Source organism: Periplaneta americana, chromosome 16 (genome assembly GCF_040183065.1).
Source record: "Periplaneta americana isolate PAMFEO1 chromosome 16, P.americana_PAMFEO1_priV1, whole genome shotgun sequence".
In the NCBI taxonomy this organism is placed as follows: Eukaryota; Metazoa; Arthropoda; class Insecta; order Blattodea; family Blattidae; genus Periplaneta; species Periplaneta americana.
Window position 1 is genome coordinate 173370070 of NC_091132.1, and position 21514 is coordinate 173391583.

At 38.0% G+C, this 21514-nt stretch overlaps 1 protein-coding gene across 1 annotated transcript in view; it reads left to right on the forward strand.

Annotated features, from left to right (window-relative positions):
* LOC138691953 (uncharacterized) overlaps positions 1–20453 on the forward strand; it is a 32413-nt gene extending 11960 nt beyond the window's left edge. The window contains exons 2-3 of the mRNA XM_069814623.1: positions 7807–7878; positions 9959–20453. Of these exons, the coding sequence (XP_069670724.1) occupies positions 7858–7878; positions 9959–17500 (7563 nt within the window). The 5' untranslated portion in view covers positions 7807–7857 and the 3' untranslated portion in view covers positions 17501–20453. The remainder of the gene's footprint in view (positions 1–7806; positions 7879–9958) is intronic.
* Positions 20454–21514: the final 1061 nt, after the last annotated feature.

A 21514-nucleotide genomic window follows, 5' to 3' on the forward strand; every position in this document is an offset into this window, starting at 1 on the left:
AATAATTTGGAAATATCCAAAATGTCAACTGCGGTCCAAATTGAAGAATCGAATTTTCTAAAAATATACAATAAAAACCTTCAGTTTTGCTAATAATTTGTAAATATGCAAAAATATCAAATGTAGTCCAAATTCAGGAGTTAAATTTTGAAAAATATACAATACAAATCTTCAATTTTGCTAATAATTTGGAAATACACAAAAATGTCAACTGTAGTCTAAATTGAAGAATCATATTTTGTAAAAATATATAATAAAAATCTTCAATTTTGCTAATAATTTGTCCACGTCTGTATATAAAACAATTTACTATCCACCTACGAAGTTCGCCGGTAAAGAAACCACTCTCTGACGATGAACGCTGGCGATTTGAATCGTCAGCGATGTTCGTTCGACGAAGATCGTCGTAGCGAAACCGTAGCTTAAAAGTCACCCGAACACCACAAAACATATCTCCTTATTTCCATAGCAGAACGAGTTCTACCCGCTCTGTCCACAGTATTAAGAGGAAAACTGCAGTCTTAGAACGATCGCCACGCCAATGTTTCGCTCAGTTGCCGTGACGACACAAGGCCTCGGCCACAGTGCAAGCGGCGCGATACCGCTTTCGAAAAATTGAGGAGTGGGGAGGTAAGAGCGTTGGAGTGGCCATACAGCGCAGAGATGGTGAGCGACACGGCGTGGAGATGAGATCATGGCAGTGTTTTGCTTTTAGGCAATTTTTATCTAGAAAGAACAGCTTAAAATTGAAAAGGTAGGGAATTTTGTGTTCATCCATTTAATAAGAGATGTGAAACTCTGAAACTTTATCATTTGTATGGAGAATTAGGGACATTTCCAGACAAATATTTGAAGTATACTCGCATGCCTTTTACAACTTTCGACTATTTTCCAAATAAACACAAGAAGCGACTACAGAAGCAAGCCATCAAATTTCAGAGATCTATCACTCCTATCGCACAATGGCTAATCATTACATTAAGATAAAATTATTTTAAGTTAAAGACACAAAAAAATTGGATATTTATCCTTCGAAGGGGTGGAAAAATTCAAATATCTTGGAGCAACAGTAACAAATATAAATGACACTCGGGAGGAAATTAAACGCAGAATAAATATGGGAAATGCCTGTTATTATTCGGTTGAGAAGCTCTTATCATCCAGTCTGCTGTCAAAAAATCTGAAAGTTAGAATTTATAAAACAGTTATATTACCGGTTGTTCTGTATGGTTGTGAAACTTGGACTGTCACTTTCAGAGAAGAGCATAGGTTAAGGGTGTTTGAGAATAAGGTGCTTAGGAAAATATTTGGGGCTAAGAGGGATGAAGTTACAGGAGAATGGAGAAAGTTACACAACGCAGAACTGCACGCATTGTATTCTTCACCTGACATAATTAGGAACATTAAATCCAGACGTTTGAGATGGGCAGGGCATGTAGCAGGTATGGGCGAATCAAGAAATGCATATAGAGTGTTAGTTGGGAGACCGGAGGGAAAAAGACCTTTGGGGAGGCCGAGACGTACATGGGAGGATAATATTAAAATGGATTTGAGCGAGGTGGGATATGATGATAGAGACTGGATTAATCTTGCACAGGATAGGGAGCGATGGCGGGCTTATGTGAGGGCGGCAATGAACCTTCGGGTTCCTTAAAAGCCTTTTGTAAGTAAGTAAGTAAGTAAGTAAGTAAAGACACAGGATCATGCATTCTTCGAGCAATGATGCAGGTAGGCTATACTGCATATAAATTAAATTAAATTAAGTAAGAATAGTCCTATAAATCCTTAATTGTTTGTGTTTATGGATTTAAGTCGCATTCATTACAAATAATTGCATGGGCTGCATCTTACATGGCAAAAAAAAAACACATGTTTATACTTACGAAAATTTAATATTAGAAATAAACAGTTTTCAATATTTTTCATTTTATTCATATTGGTTTATTGCATTTAAAACTTCTTACAATAGTGTGCTGTGCAATTTTAATTTTTGCACTGCATTTATAATTACTTTTCATATTCAGCAGAAGTGACATTAAAAATTGTGCTCCGGATCGCTGAAATGCTCTCTAGCCGTTACTTTATTAACAGGATATCGAACTACTCAAGCTTCAGCAACTTCCCTTCATCAATCCGTCTGATCTGCGTTTTTGAGCCCTTGGCTTTGGTGCTGAGGCATTCGAAAACATATTCGTCTGAAGTGATACGTTATCATCGCTGACAATTGTCTTTACTTTCTCCCAAATCAGGGCTGTTTGGAGTCGATGGAATCTTCTGAAGGAAAGATTTCCTACAGTCCTACCAGAAAGGACGACGTCCTTCATAAACATCGTCAGGTCAAAAACGCCCCTAACGATGTAGCGATTCGAGAGCTTCGGAACTACTTCGTATCTGGAGCAACTTATGACATTTCTCTTTTAAATTCTACATCTTATTTTTGCTACGTCTTCTGAAATAGGATTCAATAGTGAATATTTAATGAATTAGTGATTAAAATATTAATATATTCTAATATTAGTCTTCTACTACGTTAAAATGAAGAAGAATTTAAGGTACATTTCTAACAATGTAATTTTATTAGTAACAACAATGAGATTTATTCGTCACAACAGTAATTCCTTTCTACAATTCACCTTAAACGCTCTCGTCAACAATTGGATCCTCACTCAACACAGTATTCGTTATAGCACTCCACCGACAACAATGATAATTTACTTGGGCTATTACGCACAACAATGAACTGTTAATCTTAACTAATATTTACAAAGCACTATTTACAAATCAGAACTACCAGTTCTCAGTTCACAGTTCTTCTATCTCAGTCACTCGAGTTCACAGTATCTCGAACCACAGACCTTCAGAGACAGTTCACTGTACTCGAACTCGGGTCCCTCCAACTGCGGTCCACTGCACTCGAACTCAGGTCCCTCCAACTGCGGTCCACTGCACTCGAACTCAGGCCTTCGGATGCTGACGCAGATGCGGACGCACACTCGAGTCGAACTCCGGTACACAAGACTGGCTTCCTTGCTCTGGCTTTCTCACTGACTGAATAACTGAAAACTCTGAAACTGAAACTGCTGTCGTTCCTTCGCGACCGTAATTTATAACCACAGCGACGTAGCCTCGAAAGTTCGACCCGTCTCTAGAGATGGCATTCCAGAGAAATCCAGGGCCCTCTCCTCTCTACCAGCACCAGATGCGCGCGCAAACTCGTCGCGTGACGTAATACACCCTCTCTCTTCTCTCCACCGCGCGACGTCACCGTGGAGCCTGTGCGATCTGCTTTCATGCGGGACGCTGGTCGTGAGTTCGATTCTCACGTCGCTGTCACAGTCTTTACTTTCTCCCAAATCAGGGCTGTTTGGAGTCGATGGAATCTTCTGAAGGAAAGATTTCCTACAGTCCTACCAGAAAGGACGACGTCCTTCATAAACATCGTCAGGTCAAAAAACGCCCCTAACGATGTAGCGATTCGAGAGCTTCGGAACTGCTTCGTATCTGGAGTAACTTATGAAATTTCTCTTTTAAATTCTACAACTTATTTTTGCTACGTCTTCTGAAATAGGATTCAATAGAGAATATTTAATGAATTAGTGATTAAAATATTAATATATTCTAATATTAGTCTTCTACTACGTTAAAATGAAGAAGAATTTAAGGTACATTTCTAACATTACTCTTTCTTGTAGGTTTATAACCACAGGGACGTCATTGCCATCACTGACATTTTCCTTCAGGGTACGAAAACTACAGCAATTGTAATGGCAAGAGAAACATGTGAGGTAATCTAGAATGAACCGATTAAAAAATTTATACCACAACCAAATAAAGAAAAATTAAAAAAAGTGGTCAGTGATTACTATGAACATGTGGTTCTCTAATTGCTTCGTAACAAACGACGAAAAGCATGGTCAGATAAAGGGTCCTGATAAATTCGGTTCCAGCTATTTTAATTTACCTAATATTACTACAGAATATTGCTGGCGCAGACAAAAAATTTTAACAATTGATTTGGTGGGAAGAGGAAAACCGAGTGATGGAGGCATTTTCACAACTTTACACTTCAATGTGCTTGAACTATCGAACTCACATGTAGAGGTGTCACTTGTACTTTTTGGAGATGAAGCCTATTCTCTAAAACTTTATCTTATGAGGCAATATCTAGTGAGAGAACTAACGCCTAGAATGGAAAATTTTAAGTAACGTTTATCTGGTGTTCGAAAAATAATTTATGGAATCTACTTTCTCAATATTGCGTGCTAAGTGGCTATTCATGAATAGAAATATTGACAAATTTGAAAAGAACCAGCACATATAATCTTCCATTTGAGAAAAAGATTGTAACAATGATTTGCATTATCATGAAACAACTTTACAAATTGACAGAAACTGATGATGTGCAAACTCATTAGAACTCAGATCGCAGGAATAACAGTTGCAGTGAATTTGCTAGACAAATAAGAATAACTTCACTGATTATTTCAATCAGTCGCAGATGTTAATATGTATAACATTATATTTTGTACTTAATAGATTGTGTTTTTTCATAACAAAAGTGTCAATATTCTTGTACGAGATTGTAAATAATTAGTTTTTACCTAATAGTTTTAATCGTATTTTTTGCATTAACGATGTTTAATCGTAACAATAGAAACATTTAAATCATATAATTGTACTTTTATTTCGGAGTTAGAATATGTTTATAATGTACAAAATACTGAGTGTTTATCCCGACAATATTCTACGAAGTATGATGGTGACAATGATAACAATAACAACAATAATAATAACTTATTATTATTATTATTATTGTTATTATTATAATCACATGGCATATTACAAAAATATTATTCGCGTTTAGTAAAATTTCTTTCTACATATTCCTCGTCATGGAGAAGTTTCGAAGTTCTTCTCTCTGTCATTCCACAGGAATATTCGGGTTTTCACTTCTTAAATGATAACTTTTTTCTCATTTCTTGGCAGTTCATACTTGCAATTGTGAGCGGTGCCGCTAAAATCTCAAACAAGAGTGAGCGGCCAGCGGCGTGTAGCGTTGTCCTTGAACCAACTTCCCCTCCAAAATGCCGCTCCGCTCACACTATGGCCAGCTGCATTTGCTAACACGCGTTTGTGATTCATCCACGCCGCCACTCAACGCGCCGCGCCGCTTGCCGCTTGCACTGTGGCCGAAGCCTAAGGGGTTTAAAGTCCCATTAGACCCTTGCCGAGTTACCACACTTCTTTTTCTAAACGCTACTACTACTAATACTACTACTACTACTGCTACTGCTACTACTACTGCTACTACTACTACTACTACTACTACTACTGCTACTACTACTACTACTGCTACTACTACTACTGCTACTGCTACTACTACTACTACTGCTACTACTACTGCTACTACTACTACTGCTACTGCTACTACTACTGCTACTACTACTACTACTGCTACTACCACTACTACAGCTACTGCTACTACTACTACTACAGCTACTGCTACTACTACTACTACTACTACTACTGCTATTACTGCTACTGCTACTGCTACTACTACTGCTACTACTACTACTGCTACTGCTACTGCTACTACTACTACTACTGCTACTACTACTACTACTGCTACTACTACTACTACTACTACTGCTATTACTGCTACTGCTACTACTACAGCTACTGCTACTACTACTATTACTGCTACTGCTACTACTACAGCTACTGCTACTACTACTACTACTACTACTACTGCTACTACTACTACTGCTACTACCACTACTGCTACTGCTACTACTACTACTACTACTGCTACTACTGCTACTACTACTACTACTGCTACTACTACTACTACTGCTACTACTGCTATTACTGCTACTACTACTACTACAGCTACTACTACTACTACTGCTACTGCTATTACTGCTACTGCTACTACTACTACTGCTACTACTACTACTACTGCTACTACTACTACTGCTACTACCACTACTGCTACTGCTACTACTACTACTACTACTGCTACTACTGCTACTACTACTACTGTTACTACTACTACTACTACTACTACTACTACCACTACTACTACTGCAACTGCTACCACTACTACTACTGCTACTGCTACTACTACTGCTACCACTACTACTACTGCTACTACTACTACTGCTACAGCTACTACCAAATTGTTGTGCCTCTGTTGTTAGGCACAACTTTGTTTTGGCCGATGCTATCGGTCACGGTTATGTAATGATTAAATTCTGACACCAAATTGTTATGTTGTGGTTCTGCCCTACCAAGCGTTATTGTTTCAAGGTATTTCTGACACCAGTTTGTTATTGTCTACGTCAGGATATTTCAGGATGGAATGGTCGAGCTATTATCTTAACTAGGTACTGTGTATTCAAGAACAGGATCACAGGTTGGATCAGGCTCGAAGAATATCAACTTAATCAAATCAAATAAGTCACTTCACTGGTTATACTATAATATATTGTAAAACTTTCTTATATACATGAGTTATACATTTAGCTATGTTATGAAAAGTTGCAGAATGTTTAACTGGTATTGTAAGTTATATATATTTCTTGTTACTTTGCATCACTTTACTTTACTTAACCAATAAAAGAGAAACTAGGATATACGTACTTGGTATACCTACTCAGTTACATGAGTTTAATTTAAAAAAAAATGGTAAAATAGATCATTGGTTATATCTGAATGCAGTTGATTAAACAGTGAAATAATATGGAAACTTCAGTGCCTTAGCTTGGTTACGTAAGGTACAATTAGTCGAACACACTTCGGAAACAATGCAAAATTATTTAAAGAATTTACCTACAAAGGCGTTTGTTGACTCAGGTGACATTCGGCTTGGATTCCTGAATACTAATAATAATATTGTTCATCAAAATATCTCGTGAGGTAGTGAGCTACTGCTGCTGCTACTGCTACTCCTACTACATACTGTGACAGCGACGTGAGATTCGAACCCACGACCAGCGTCCCGCAAGAGAGAAGATCACGCGGAGCACTTTGGGACGGCGCGCGGCGGAGAGAAGAGAGGGCGTGTATTACGTCAACACGACTAGAGTGCGCTCGCATCTGGTGCTGGTAGAGAGGAGAGGGCTCTGGATTGTTCTGGAGTGCTATCTCTGGAGACGCGTCGAACTTTCGAGGCTACGTCGCTGTGATTATAAAAGAAGAAACGCCAGCGAACTCGAGCAGTTTTCAGTTGATTAGTCAGCCAGTCAGTGAGAAAGCCAGAGCAAGCAAGCCAGTCTTGTGTACCGGAGTTCGACTCGAGTGTGCGTCCGCGACTGTGACAGCATCCGAAGGCCTGAGTTCGAGTGCAGTGGACCGCAGTTGGAGGGACCTGAGTTCGAGTACAGTGAACTGTCTCTAAAGGTCTGTGGTTCGAGATACTGTGAACTCGAGTGACTGAGCTAGAAGAACTGTGAACTGAGAACTGATAGTTCTGATTTGTAAATAGTGCTTTGTAAATATTAGTTAAGATTAACAGTTCATTGTTGTTCGTAATAGTCCAAGTAAATTGTCATTGTCGTCAGTGGAGTGCTATAACGAATACTGTGTTGAGTGAAAATCCTATTGTTGACGAGAGCGTTTAAGGTGAATTGTAGAAAGGAATTATTGTTGGAAGAATAAAATTTATTGTTGAGTGGAAATAAAATTCACAATATTAAGGTTTTTCGATATTGCATTTTCAGGGTTTTGAAATTAACTCTGTCCCCTAACCTTCTTTTTTTATGGACTGCTGACCTGAAACAATTTACAATAAATTAATGTTTACAGGTTAATTGAATCAACTTAGTCACAAGAGTAGCAGCCCCACCAGCGACTGAAATGGCCACGAGTGAAGAATGTGTAAGTATCTGCCTAAAATGAGGCACAAGGATGTTTTGCCTTTTAACCTTTTTCCTGCTCAGGCAGTCAGAGTAACGGCGGACAAATTCAATATGTATCGTTCTGTCGACCACCATTCTGATGGTGTGCGTGACGCAATAGAAACAAGGCTTCCAAAACGTAGGATGGACACATTTAAAAAATGGCGATTTCTGAAAATGTGGGTCATCTGCAGTGATGTACATCATTTGGTTAGTGTTTAAGCATTTTTGCATTAAACTTTACATGGTACTATATGTTGACGTCGTACAAAATTTTGTCCAGTTTTCTTTTGAGAAGATTAACTTCATATCTAGATGGAATTATTGGGGATCATCAGTGCGGTTTTAGGAATAATAGATCAACTGCTAATCACATTTTTTGTATTCGACAGATATTGGAGAAAAAATGGGAGTATAAGGGTACAGTGCATCAGTTATTCATAGATTTCAAAAAGGCGTATGACTCGGTTAAGAGAGAAGTTTTATATAATATTCTTATTGAATTTGGTATTCCCAAGAAACTAGTTCGATTAATTAAAATGTGTCTTAGTGAAACTTAGAGCAGAGTCCATATAGGCCAGTTTCAAACTGATGCTTTTCCAATTCACTGCGGGCTAAAGGAGGGTGATGCATTGTCACCTCTACATTTTAACTTTGCTCTAAAATATGCCATTAGAAAAGTTCAGGATAACACAGAGGGTTTGGAATTGAACGGGATACATAAGCTACTTGTCTATGCGGATGACGTGAATATGTTAGGAGAAAACCCACAAACGATTAGGGAAAACACGGAAATTCTACTTGAAGCAAGTAAAGCGATAGGGTTGGAAGTAAATCCCGAAAAGACAAAGTATATGATCATGTCTCGTGACCAGAATATTGTACGAAATGGAAATATAAAAACTGGAGATTTATCCTTCGAAGAGGTGGACAAATTCAAATACCTTGGAGCAACAGTAACAAATATAAATGATACTCGGGAGGAAATTAAACGCAGAATAAATATGGGAAATGCCTGTTATTATTCGGTTGAGAAGCTTTTATCATCCAGTCTGCTGTCAAGAAATCTGAAAGTTAGAATTTATAAAACAGTTATATTACCGGTTGTTCCATATGGTTGTGAAGCTTGGACTCTCACTTTGAGAGAGAAACAGAGATTTAGGGTATTTGAGGAAAGGTTCATAGGAAAATATTAGGGGCTAAGAGGGATGAAGTTACGGGAGAATGGAGAAAGTTACAAAACGCAGAGCTGCACGCATTGTATTCTTCACCTGACATAATTAGGAATATTAAATCCAGACGCTTGAGATGGGCAGAGCATGTAGCACGTATGGGCGAATCCAGAAATGCATATAGAGTATTAGTTGGGAGGCCGGCGGGAAAAAGACCTTTGGAGAGGCCGAGACTTGGATGGGAAAATAATATTAAAATGGATTTGAGGGAGGTGGGATATGATGGTAGAGACTGGATTAATCTTGCTCAGGATAGGGATCAATGGCGGGCTTATGTGAGGGCGGCAATGAACCTCCGGGTTCCTTAAAAGCCAATAAGTAAGTAAGTCTTCTAATAAATAGCGTACAGTGTCTTTTCTTGGATCTTAGAACCAAGTCTTTTTTTTTTACCAGCTTTGAATTTCTTCTTATATGTAATTAGCAGTTGCAACAGACTCCTCTGGTCCGGTGAATTTGAAGCCCACCTCTTGTTCAGCAATTTCGTCAACTTTCCATTTCCTTCAATGCTACAGTGACCTAACACCCGGACGAGTTTTACTTCACCCTGTTCTGCACAATGTTCTATTGTAATGTTTCGGAGTTTGCATAATTCCAAACTGATTGACGAACTAATTACCGTAAGCAGAAAGTTTTCATATAGCGAATTCTTCAATATTTAACCCAATATTGCACTGCAAGGAATTGAGAAATAATTATATATTAATTGGATATATAAAATTTACAAGCCACATTAGATATAAGACTTCATGTAACAATTCGATTATACCGTAATAGCAGTGGATCTGAGACATCTCACGCAGATACTGCTTATGTTTTGTTTATTTACAGGATTACAAGAAGACAGGTGGAGCCTGCAGGATTGAAGGGTTTATGTATGAAGTCAAAATGGCTGGACTAATCTTCCTTAGACTGATCAACGAGAGAAAAGGCTTCCATATAGCCTCCAACATGGATGCAGCTGGAAAGTTCGATGATTTAGTCCTGGGCATTGGTGATAAAACAGTTTTTGTACAGTTGAAACATAAGCTAGGGGCACAAGTCTCAGAAAAAAAGAAATTATACACAGTACGCAGAATCTTCGCAATGAAGGACCACTACAGTTCTTACTGCGATCTCAAGAAGGATTGGGGACAGAAAACTGATCTACAACGGTGGGGTGCATTCAGCGATGTGCAGTTTGTTGTTTACACAAATGCTGTTGTGGCTGTGGGTGAAGCTGTTGATACTGATGTCCAGAATGTTCTCATGACAGGAGGAAAATGCTTACAATTCTCTGAAAATGACTTTCCCGAGTTAAAGAACGAGCCTGAGTTCAACCAGTTCCTCCATCAGTTCAGGTTATATACAGAACAAGCAAGTGAGAAGCAGCTTGAGTCCTTAATCAGAACTGAACTTCTTAGGGCATTGGGGACGGATTCTCAGTTCCAGACATTTCTGACTAATATAACGAACTGGATGGAAGGCCCTGGTTCTTACCTCACGGAAAATGTTGAGTTTTGGAAGGATATAGTGAAGTGCAGTGTTGATGATTTAAATAAAGCAAAAATAGATCAGCTCGCAAAATTTAATCTGCAGTTTGATGAAAGAGAGTTGAATTTATTTAGACAGCAGTTACCGGAAGGCGGAGGACTTCTGAGAGTTCAGAATTCTAACGCTCTCACTTGTCTCAAAGTTCACCAAAGCGTTGACAAGAAGATTTTGGTAGATGCCAACGTGTTGGAGGATAGAATAAGTGAAGTGTTGGTATTGTGGGGTCGATGGCCTGGTTGTGATGTGCTTGTAATTGATGGCTGGGGTGTGACAATAGAAAAGGTCGTCACCAATTTAGGTTCGGGAAAGACCCTTGTTGTGATTGACCATAGTAAAATGGGGAGGGAATTAAAATCTCTCAGTCACAAAGACGAGTTTCGTTTTGGGCAACTGAATGAGAAATCTATGAAACAAGTATTAGATTGCGAAATAATTTTCCAAGGTAAGTCCATCAAAGTTAACACATTAGTTGACGACACAACATTCGACAAAGTACTGAATGCTGAAATTGTAACTCAGTTGGTCTCTGGAATTGTGGAAAGCATTGGAGATAAACTCACTCAACAAAATGAACACTACATACCTCGTATGTTCTTTAGTAGAGATCATGTGAGTGAGAGAATATTTTTTGATGACCGGGACTGCTTAGTTGTAACTGGAGTATCACTGCAGGCTCTGAGGCAAATAGTCCAGCCTAGGAAGGAAGTGGAGATATTTGATGACACGAAACATTCTGTAAAAGGTGCGTGTCGCTGTTTTGTAATTCGAGAAAAAGAGGATTTCGAGAAGGTCAAAATTCTATTTGAACGAGTCCATTGGCTTCATAGAGAAGAGACTGACTTTATTTGGAAACAGTCCAAAGGCGGTGTGTCCTATATTAAGTCTCACTTAATGGATGTGACCTCGATCAGAAGCTTGCAGGAAGTCATGCAGCTGTCTGACAAGGTCAAGTTGCTTGTGGCTCACCCTGGAATGGGAAAATCAACAGAAGTTGTGAATTTAGCTCAGGAATTCAAGCGACGTGAACCTGAATGTTGGATGGTCACTGTATTTCTGATTGAGCACACTGATTACCTGAGTGACTGTGGAAATTCTACGCTTGAACTTCTGTTACGAGCAGGAAAGTTCATGAGTGACTTTTCTAAGTCACTGTTCAAACACGAGTTAAATCATGGTGGCAATATTGTGATATTGATAGATGGGTTTGATGAGATCAGCCCAGATTATGCAGGGAAGGTGTTGCACATGTTAAGGCAACTTATCATCAGCTATAAATTTAAACAGCTTTGGATCACTTCTCGTTCATTAATGAAGGACAGGCTGGAAGAAAATTTCTCTTGTCTACCATTTGAACTGCAGCCTTTCACAAAAGAGCATCAACGTGATTTCCTTGCTAAACTTTGGAATGATATAAGTGATGGTCCATATAACATAGATATATTTATTTCCAATTTGTTGGAAGTGACAGGGAATATGTTGAATGACAAACTTGGCCAATTCACAGAAATTCCTCTGCAGACTCTGATGTTGGCTGAAGTATTTCGCAGTGAAGCTTCTGATTTTTCTAAGTCAGGTAAGATGAAGGTTGACCGCAAATTGGATTTGTTGGAATTGTATAACAAATTCGTGAAAAGAAAGTGGAATATTTTTGTTCGTGACAAGAGCCTAGCAGATGAAAGAAATCCGGCGATCCGTGATTTTTTGCAGTCGCACTGGAAAAAGTTTGAGAAAGATCACATGGCATGCGCCTTACATTCCTTGTTAAAAACTGAAGACCTTAAACATCTACACTCCTCCAAGAATATTATGAAACGAGTTGAAGGTTTCCAGGACCGATTTAGACACGGAGATGAGAAAAGTGGAATAGTTGTTCAAATGGTAAATTCCACAGCAGTGTTCATTCACAGAACATTTCTGGAGTTCTTTGCCGCGAAGTGGTTCACAAAGAATTTCGAAGATGAAAGAGAACATATAAAAGAAATATTATTTAGAGAAGAGTTCGTAATCGTGAGACAGTTTTTTGATAGGATCCTGGCAGAAGGATTTAAATTGCATACAGCCATCCTGAATAAAGACAGACATTCTGTTGAGGAATTACTTTTATCCCCTGAATGTGCTATGAATGGAAATGATAAGGGTGGGAGGACACCCTTGCACTTGGCAGTTATGAGTCATAGTGAAAGTGATATTAAAGCTGTGTGTGAAATCATGGCGCTATTATTGCAAAATCATTGTGATTGTAGAACTGAAGATGAAGTGTTTCACTGGCGACCCCTGACACTTGCTGACAAGATACAAGCGTGGGCAGCTGTTGACATGCTGCTCGGCAGTCATGCTGAAAGTAGTGACATGATATTCACTATGGAATTGTTCAAGGGTGAAGAGTGTGGAGAGTTTTTGTGTAGCGTGTTGGAAAGTGTTGCATTAAATGGATATATCAATATTGCAAAACTGATGTTTAAATGTGGCTTATGTGTGAATCATCCCTTTACGACGTACATTGATCTTGATGTGCATAACCCTAAAATTATTACCACAATGTTACACAAAGCGTCATCTGCGGGACAAGTAAAGCTGGTGGAATTTTTGCTCGAGGCTGAAGAAACAGAAGGAATTATAAAGAACAGTGGTCCACTGTGGGCTGTCGAGCACAATCTTCCACAATCTGAGAGGACTTCCGCATTTACTACTACCAAAGAACGTCTAGAAATAAAAGATTCTTATGGCATGACACCTTTGTCATGGGCTGCTTACGAAGGTCATCTAGAAACGGTGAAGTTGCTAGTTGAGAAAGGTGCAGATGTGAATACAAAAGATGCGTCGAAACGAACTCCTTTGTTTTGTGCAATTGATGGTTCCCATGTGAACGTTGTGCAGTTCCTAATAGAAAGTGGCGCTAATGTTAATGCATATGACGAGCAAGACCTAAGCCCAATATTAGCTGCTGCACAACAAGACAATGTGAATGTTGTCAGACTCCTAACTAATAAAGGCGTTGATGTTAATGTGTGTAATAAGTGTGGTGAAAGTCCTATATTCGCTGCTGCAAGAGGAGGTAATGTTGATAATGTGATACTCCTAATGGATAAAGGCGCTGATGTTAATGTGTGTAATACGTTTGGTGAAAGCCCCATATTCGCTGCTGCAGAAGGAGGTAATGTTGATGTTGTGAGACTCCTAATGGATAAAGGCGTTGATGTTAATGTGTGTAATAACTTTGGTGAAAGTCCCATATTCAATGCTGCAGAAGGAGGTCAGTTGGATATTGTGAGATTCCTAATTGATAAAAGCTCTGATGTCAGAGTGTGGAACTGCTTTGATACAGATCTCATATTCGCTGCTGCAGAAGGAGGTAATGTTGATGTTATCAGACTCTTAATTGATAAAGGCGTTGATGTTAATGTGTGTAACGAGTGTGGTGAAAGTCCCTTATTCGCTGCTGCAGAAGAAGGTAATGTTGATGTTGTCAGGTTCTTAATTGATAAAGGCGTAAATGTTAATCTGTGTACAAACTCGGGTGAAAATCCCATATTCGCTGCTGCACGAGGAGGTAATGTGGATATTGTGAAACTCCTAATAGATAATGGCGCTGATGTTAATGTGAGTAACAAGTCGGGTGAAAATCCCATATTCGCTGCTGCACGAGGAGGTAATGTGGATATTGTGAAACTCCTAATAGATAAAGGCGCTGTTGCTAATGTGAGTAACAAGTCGGGTGAAAATCCCATATTCGCTGCTGCACGAGAAGGTAATGTGGATATTGTGAGACTCCTAATGGATGAAGGCGTTGATGTTAACGTGTGTAACGAGTCAGGTGAAAGTCCCACATTCGCTGCTGCAGAAGGAGGTAATGTGGATATTGTGAGACTCCTAATGGATAATGGCGCTGATGTTAATATGTGTAATAAGTCTGGTGAAAGTCCCATATTCGCTGCTGCAAAACGAGGTAATGTTGATATTGTCAGACTCCTAGTGGATAAAGACGTTGATCTTAATATGTTTACTAACTCTGGTGAAAGTCCATTATACGCTGCTGCAGAAGGAGGTAATGTTGATGTTGTGAGACTCCTAATGGAGAAAGGCGTTGATATTAATGTGTGTAATAAGTCTGGTGAAAGTCCTATATTCGCTGCTGCAGAAGCAGGTAATGTTGGTGTTGTGAGACTCCTAATGGATAAAGGCGCTGATGTTTGTGTGTGTAATAAGTCTGGTGAAAGTCTCATATTCGCTGCTGCAGCAGGAGGTAAGGTGGATATTGCGAGACTCCTAATGGACAAAGGCGCTGATGTTAATGTGTGTAATAAGTATGGTGAAAGTCCCATATTCGCTGCTGCAAAACGAGATTATGTTGATGTTGTGAGACTGCTAATGGATAAAGGCGTTGATGTTAATGTGTGTAATATGTCTGGTGAAAGTCCCATATTCGCTGCTGCAAAACGAGGTTATGTTGATGTTGTGAGACTGCTAATGGATAAAGGCGTTGATGTTAATTTGTGTAATAAGTCTGGTGAAAGTCCCATATTTGCTGCTGCAGAAGGTGGTAATGTGGATTTTGTGAGATTCCTAATGGATGAAGGCGCTGATGTTAATGTGTGTAATAAGTGTGGTGAAAGTCCCATATTCGCTGCTGCAAAACGAGGTAATGTTGGTGTTGTGAGACTCCTAATGGATAAAGGCGTTGATGTTAATTTGTGTAATAAGTCTGGTGAAAGTCCCATATATGCTGCTGCAGAAGGTGGTAATGTGGATTTTGTGAGATTCCTAATGGATGAAAGCGCTGATGTTAATGTGTGTAATAAGTCTGGTGAAAGTCCTATATTCGCTGCTGCAAAACGAGGTAATGTTGGTGTTGTGAGACTCCTAATGGATAAAGGCGTTGATGTTAATTTGTGTAATAAGTCTGGTGAAAGTCCCATATTTGCTGCTGCAAAACGGGGTAATGTTGGTGTTGTGAGACTCCTAATGGATAAAGGCGTTGATGTTAATTTGTGTAATAAGTCTGGTGAAAGTCCCATATTTGCTGCTGCAAAACGGGGTAATGTTGGTGTTGTGAGACTCCTAATGGATAAAGGCGTTGATGTTAATTTGTGTAATAAGTCTGGTGAAAGTCCCATATTTGCTGCTGCAAAACGGGGTAATGTTGGTGTTGTGAGACTCCTAATGGATAAAGGCGTTGATGTTAATTTGTGTAATAAGTCTGGTGAAAGTCCCATATTTGCTGCTGCAGAAGGTGGTAATGTGGATTTTGTGAGATTCCTAATGGATGAAGGCGCTGATGTTAATATGTGTAACTTGTTTGGTGAAAGTCCATTATTCACTGTTGTAGAAGCAAGTGATGTGGATATTGTGAGAATTCTAATGGATAAAGGCGCTGATGTTAATGTGTGTAACATGTTTGGTGAAAGTCCCATATTCGCTGCTGCAGAAGGAGGTAATGTGGATATTGTGAGACTCTTCATTGATAATGGCGCTGATGTTAATGTGTGTAACATGTTTGGTGAAAGTTCCATATTCGCTGCTGCAGAAGGAGGTAATGTGGATATTGTGAGACTCTTCATTGATAATGGCGGTGATGTTAATGTGTGTAATAAGTCTGGTGAAAGTCCAATATTCGCTGCTGCAGAAGAAGGTAACGTGGATATTGTGAGACTCCTAATGGATAAAGGCGCTGATGTAAATATGTGTAATAAGTCTGGTGAAAGTCCCATATTTGCTGCTGCAGAAGGAGGTAATGTGGATATTGTGAGACTCCTAATGGATAAAGGCGCTGATGTTAATGTGTGTAATAAGTGTGGTGAAAGTCCCATATTCGCTGCTGCAAAGCGAGGTAATGTTGATGTTTTGAGACTCCTAAAGGATAAAGGCGTTGATGTTAATGTGTGTAATATGGCTGGTGAACGTCCCATATTCGCTGCTGCAGAAGGAGGTAATATGGATTTTGTAACATTCCTAATGGATGAAGGTGCTGATGTTAATGTGTGTAACATGTATGGTGAAAGTCCATTATTCACTGTTGTAGAACGAAGTGATGTGGATATTGTGAGACTCCTAGTGGACAAAGGCGCTGATGTTAATGTATGTAACATGTTTGGCGAAAGCCCATTGTTCACTGTTGTAGAAGGAAGTGATGTGGATATTGTGAAACTCTTAGTGGACAAAGGCGCTGATGTTAATGTGTGTAATATGTTTGGTGAAAGTCCCATATTCGCTGCTGCAGAAGGAGGTAATGTGAATATTGTGAAACTCCTAATGGATAAAGGCGCTGAAGTTAATGTGTGTAACAAGTCTGGTGAAAGTCCAATATTCGCTGCTGTAGAAGGAGGTAATGTTGATGTGGTGAGACTCCTAATGGATAAAGGCGCTGATGTTAATGTGTGTAATAATTCTGGTGAAAGTCCAATATTCCCTGCTGCAAGAAAACGTAATCTGGGTGTTGTGAGACTCCTAATGAATAAAGGCGCTGATGTTAATGTGTGTAACAAATTTGGTGAAAGTCCCATATTCGCTGCTGCAGAAGAAGGCAAGGTGAATATTGTGAGACTCCTGATGGATAAAGGCAATGATGTTAATGCATGTAACGCGTCTGGTGAAAGTCCAATATTCGCTGCTGCGAGAAAAGGTAATATAGGTGTTGTGAGACTCCTAATGGATAAAGGCGCTGATGTTAATGTGTGTAACAAGTCTGGTGAAAGTCCAATATTCGCTGCTGCAGAAGAAGGTAATGTGGATATTGTGAGACTCCTAATGGATATAGGCGCTGATGTTAATCTACGTAACATGTCGTGTGAAAGTGCAATATCCGCTTCTGCAAAAGGACGTAATGGGACTCCTAATGAATAAACGCCCTTATATTATTGCATGTAACAAAAATTGTGATAGCACATGATCAATTTTCAGTTACAAGTAGTAACCTAGATATTGTAGGCCTCTTAAATGAGGAATGTGCTGATGTTAATTTATGTAACAAATTAGATGTTTCATAGTTTGCAGCAGTGGACGTAGAAATTGAAAAATATAATCTATTACTGCGTTCGTAACATTTCGAAATGAAGCAGCAGTCTGTAAATCTCCTTTTCCAAACTCACGGTCGTAGTTCCTGATGGACGATTCCTCATGGGAACCAGAGTGCTACACGTCCCTTCCTCCCTCTTTTTGTCAGAACTCTCCAGATACTTTCTCAAACCAAAGCTCTTCCAGCCAAAGTTTTCTCCTTATATTTAATTTGTTCATAGTTGTGTATGTTGGGCAGAGCACGGAATTTTAACTCTATTACATTTTCAGAGTTTGTTTCAATAATGAATCACTCCAAATTATCAACTTCATTAATATTCTTTGCGATTTACGTAGGCCTATATTCCAACTAGAATCAGTACGATTTCCAATTGTAAGACTATATTCCAAAATCATCATTATGTGATGTATCCAGCGAGGAAAAATTATAAACCTCTATTTCTTATTTTTGATTCTGCTTCACTTCCCCTATCATGATACAAATCACTCAGGGGAATAACGGAATGCATTTCATTCTGTCTCACAAAAGCAGGCTTACCACTCAGACATCACAAAACAACTGACAATGAACCAGTCCCATGGACGGAAATGTACGATATTGTGTTTTGTTATCAATTTTGTATAAAATAATATTGCAATTGTATCCAAAGTAACTCAGTGTTTGTACGAATAAAATTCTAAAAGTTTAATAGATGTTAGCATTGCGTAGTATTTGTATGGTTTATTACCAGAAGGAGTGATGCAATAATAATTATATTTTGTAGTTTGTTATAAATTACTGCACATAAGTAAAGTGAAAAAATTTAATATTGGGCCAATGTTATCCTTGCTATATGTGCAGAATCACATTTTGCATTAAAGTAAATGTATTGTAAAATACATGGATATAAATATATTCTACAATTAGGAGTAAGAAAACTGCGTTATTCTACTATAGTCACAGTGACATGGTAAAAATATTTCAATCATAAGATGGCATTATTTGTATTATTTTTCTTGAAATACAGTAAGAGCACGTCAATTTAATATTGGGCCAATCAGTGTTATTGTCCACTCAAGGTACTCAGTTCAATCTCAGGTGGAGTCATGTGTTCCTCTGTGCCGTGGGGACGTAACAGTGGCGTGGGGCGAAGAGGACCCAACATTACGTTTGAGGAGTGGCAACTGATTATATACCATCGTGCAAGAGTTAAAAGCCAAAGACAAATAGGCAACATGCTAAATTTATTGAAGAATAGTGTTGGAAATATTATAAGATGATATGAAAAAGAGGATAGAATAGAGATTAGGTTTTCGTACAATGGAGGAAACGTTTAATTTCTCTGGCCCAATATTAAATTGTCTGCATATAGTCTATATTAGGTTTTTTGTTTTCGGAGAGTCGTTTTATTTCTTCAAGTAACAATTTGTATTTTTTAAGAAGTAAGTTTGTGTTTAAATTGAAATAATATTTTGAATTTCTTGTATGTATGTTTGGTTTGAAATGTCAAATGTAGACCTACAAATTGGTAGTGTGATATTGGCCCAACATTAAATTGATTCACTCTATACTTGACTAGAACACTCGTCATGGTTCGATTTGCATTGTGGTCTGCGAGTTTCGGAACAATTACATTTCAGAACAACATAACGGTTTGGTGATCGTTATCTTCCGTCATTTGCTTTGTTATTTCGGATTTGTTGTATGGAGCTTAATACTTTTTGGACACGGAAGACTGAACAGTTCTGAAAAAATAAATGTTTCCACTATACTATTGGAAAGTGTCAGTGCAGAATTTGTGAGGTTCTTAAATGAAAGAGATGTTCATGTTACCTACATAATATAACGTGAGTTACACAAGTAATTAATTATATTCCCGATTACTGGCTATTGCTATGAAGAATGTTTGTAAATGCAATAAGTATATAAGCCTTATTTTTATTTAATTAGTTCATAAATGTGTCAGAATGTAACGTCAGTTACTGTGGAATGATCGTTCAGATTCCGTAAACAGGACACCTTATTCACTGTGTTCTATACAAGGTTTTACATGATAAGTTTAAATTTTACTTGTAATTAAAAGTTTGCGTTTAAGTCTCGTTATGAATGGTAACTACAGTTAGGGGAACTTGTTTAATGTTCCAGTATATAGGCCTAATTTCCACTAATAGATTCAAAATACTTTTTATCCACCTTCACAAGTTAAATAATTTTGAATGTACAGTATCTGGTGGCAGTTGGAGGCATTTTGAAGCTGACAGTGTTTTCAGCAAGATTCTTTGCATGAAATTTAGTAGCTGTTGCAACTCAAGAAAATATATCTATAGAACTCATTTACTGGTGTGGATAAATCAGTTGTGAGTAAAATATGGATTTTAGGAGATTTAAATATAGATGGCGCTTGTAATATGTTAGTATTTGAAGAGTTCGCGAGAAAAACGATGAATGTCACTGTTTTCTTAAGGTTGATGTCATTGTCTAATTCAATGGATCACTACGAAATTTAATGTTGTTCTTATGAAAAATGGTAAAAAGGAAAATTATCACCACGAATACAGTAATCCTTTCCTTTATTTTCTATAGAAACAGCACTACATCTTGAGTTATAGAGTCAATTAGATCATTATCTAATCCTTAACACAAATGTGACAGTCATCGTTTTTCCCGCGAACTCATCATTTGTTATTTTGCAATTTTTATTCTGTACAAATTGCTATATTGCGTATTCCTTTAGCACTTGTGATCATTATTATTTCCTTTTTATGATGACTAGGGAAGATTTACATTTGTTCATTGTGTCCATGATAGGTTTTATACACATTGAAATAAATTTATTGTACATTGCTTATCCAAGTTGTATTTATTTTATGTTAAGAATACACTTCCAACCCTAAACATCCTTCGTAATCATAGTGACATATTGCAGTTTCAGTTTTACCCATTCCTGGTTTAAAAATGGGGCGCATGGCCTCCAGTGCTGGTGCACATTTCATTGTTTACAATTTTAAGGTTTGACGTCGGTGTATATAAAGTAAATTGTATTAGTGATATAACAATTTGTGGCATTGAAAAGTGGTCGTAGAGCGTGGGTAGAGCGCTGAATAGAACTATTACGAAAAGCTAGTCGTCGTCCGCCATTTTGCTGGTTGTATTAACACATGATACGATCATTTGGTATCATAACTAACCCGGACGTAAATAAATCTCTTAAATTGTCGTAATAACTTTTTACATTGCTTAACTGCACACATTGATGGTCAGTACCAATTGCATCAACCATTTTAAAATCTTCATTGAACATCATCAATCACCATCTCTATTCATCTTTATAAATTCAATGTATATTTATATTCAATAAATTTTTATAGTTTTGATAGCTACCACATCTTGTCGCAGAATGTCCTTTTTTTTAAATTTCAATAGGTATTTATTTAAAATAATTAAAATGTTATTTTTTGTTCATTTGCATTGATTAGGATGCCGATATTTTAAATCCAAGATTTGGACGGCAATCATTTCGATTGTCTCTCTGCACACAAATTCCACAATTTGGGACATCTGGTCGAAATCTACGGCTGACCACTAGGATCCAGAATACAAACCAGAGGTTAAATTAAAAATACAATATGATTGCAGAGAGAATAAGGAACAATGATAAATTTAAAAATAAAGGATAATTAGATTTCGGAGAAAGAAGAGATGAAAATACATTGAAGAGTAATGAAATGAAGTAAAAAAAAAATACATAGTATTATACAAGGGATTGTGAAAAATGGATAATGAATCTCTCAATACCATTCGACAAATTTTGTTAATGTCCTCATTAGAAAATTTAAGAAAAGGAGAATGGTTTTGGTTAACTT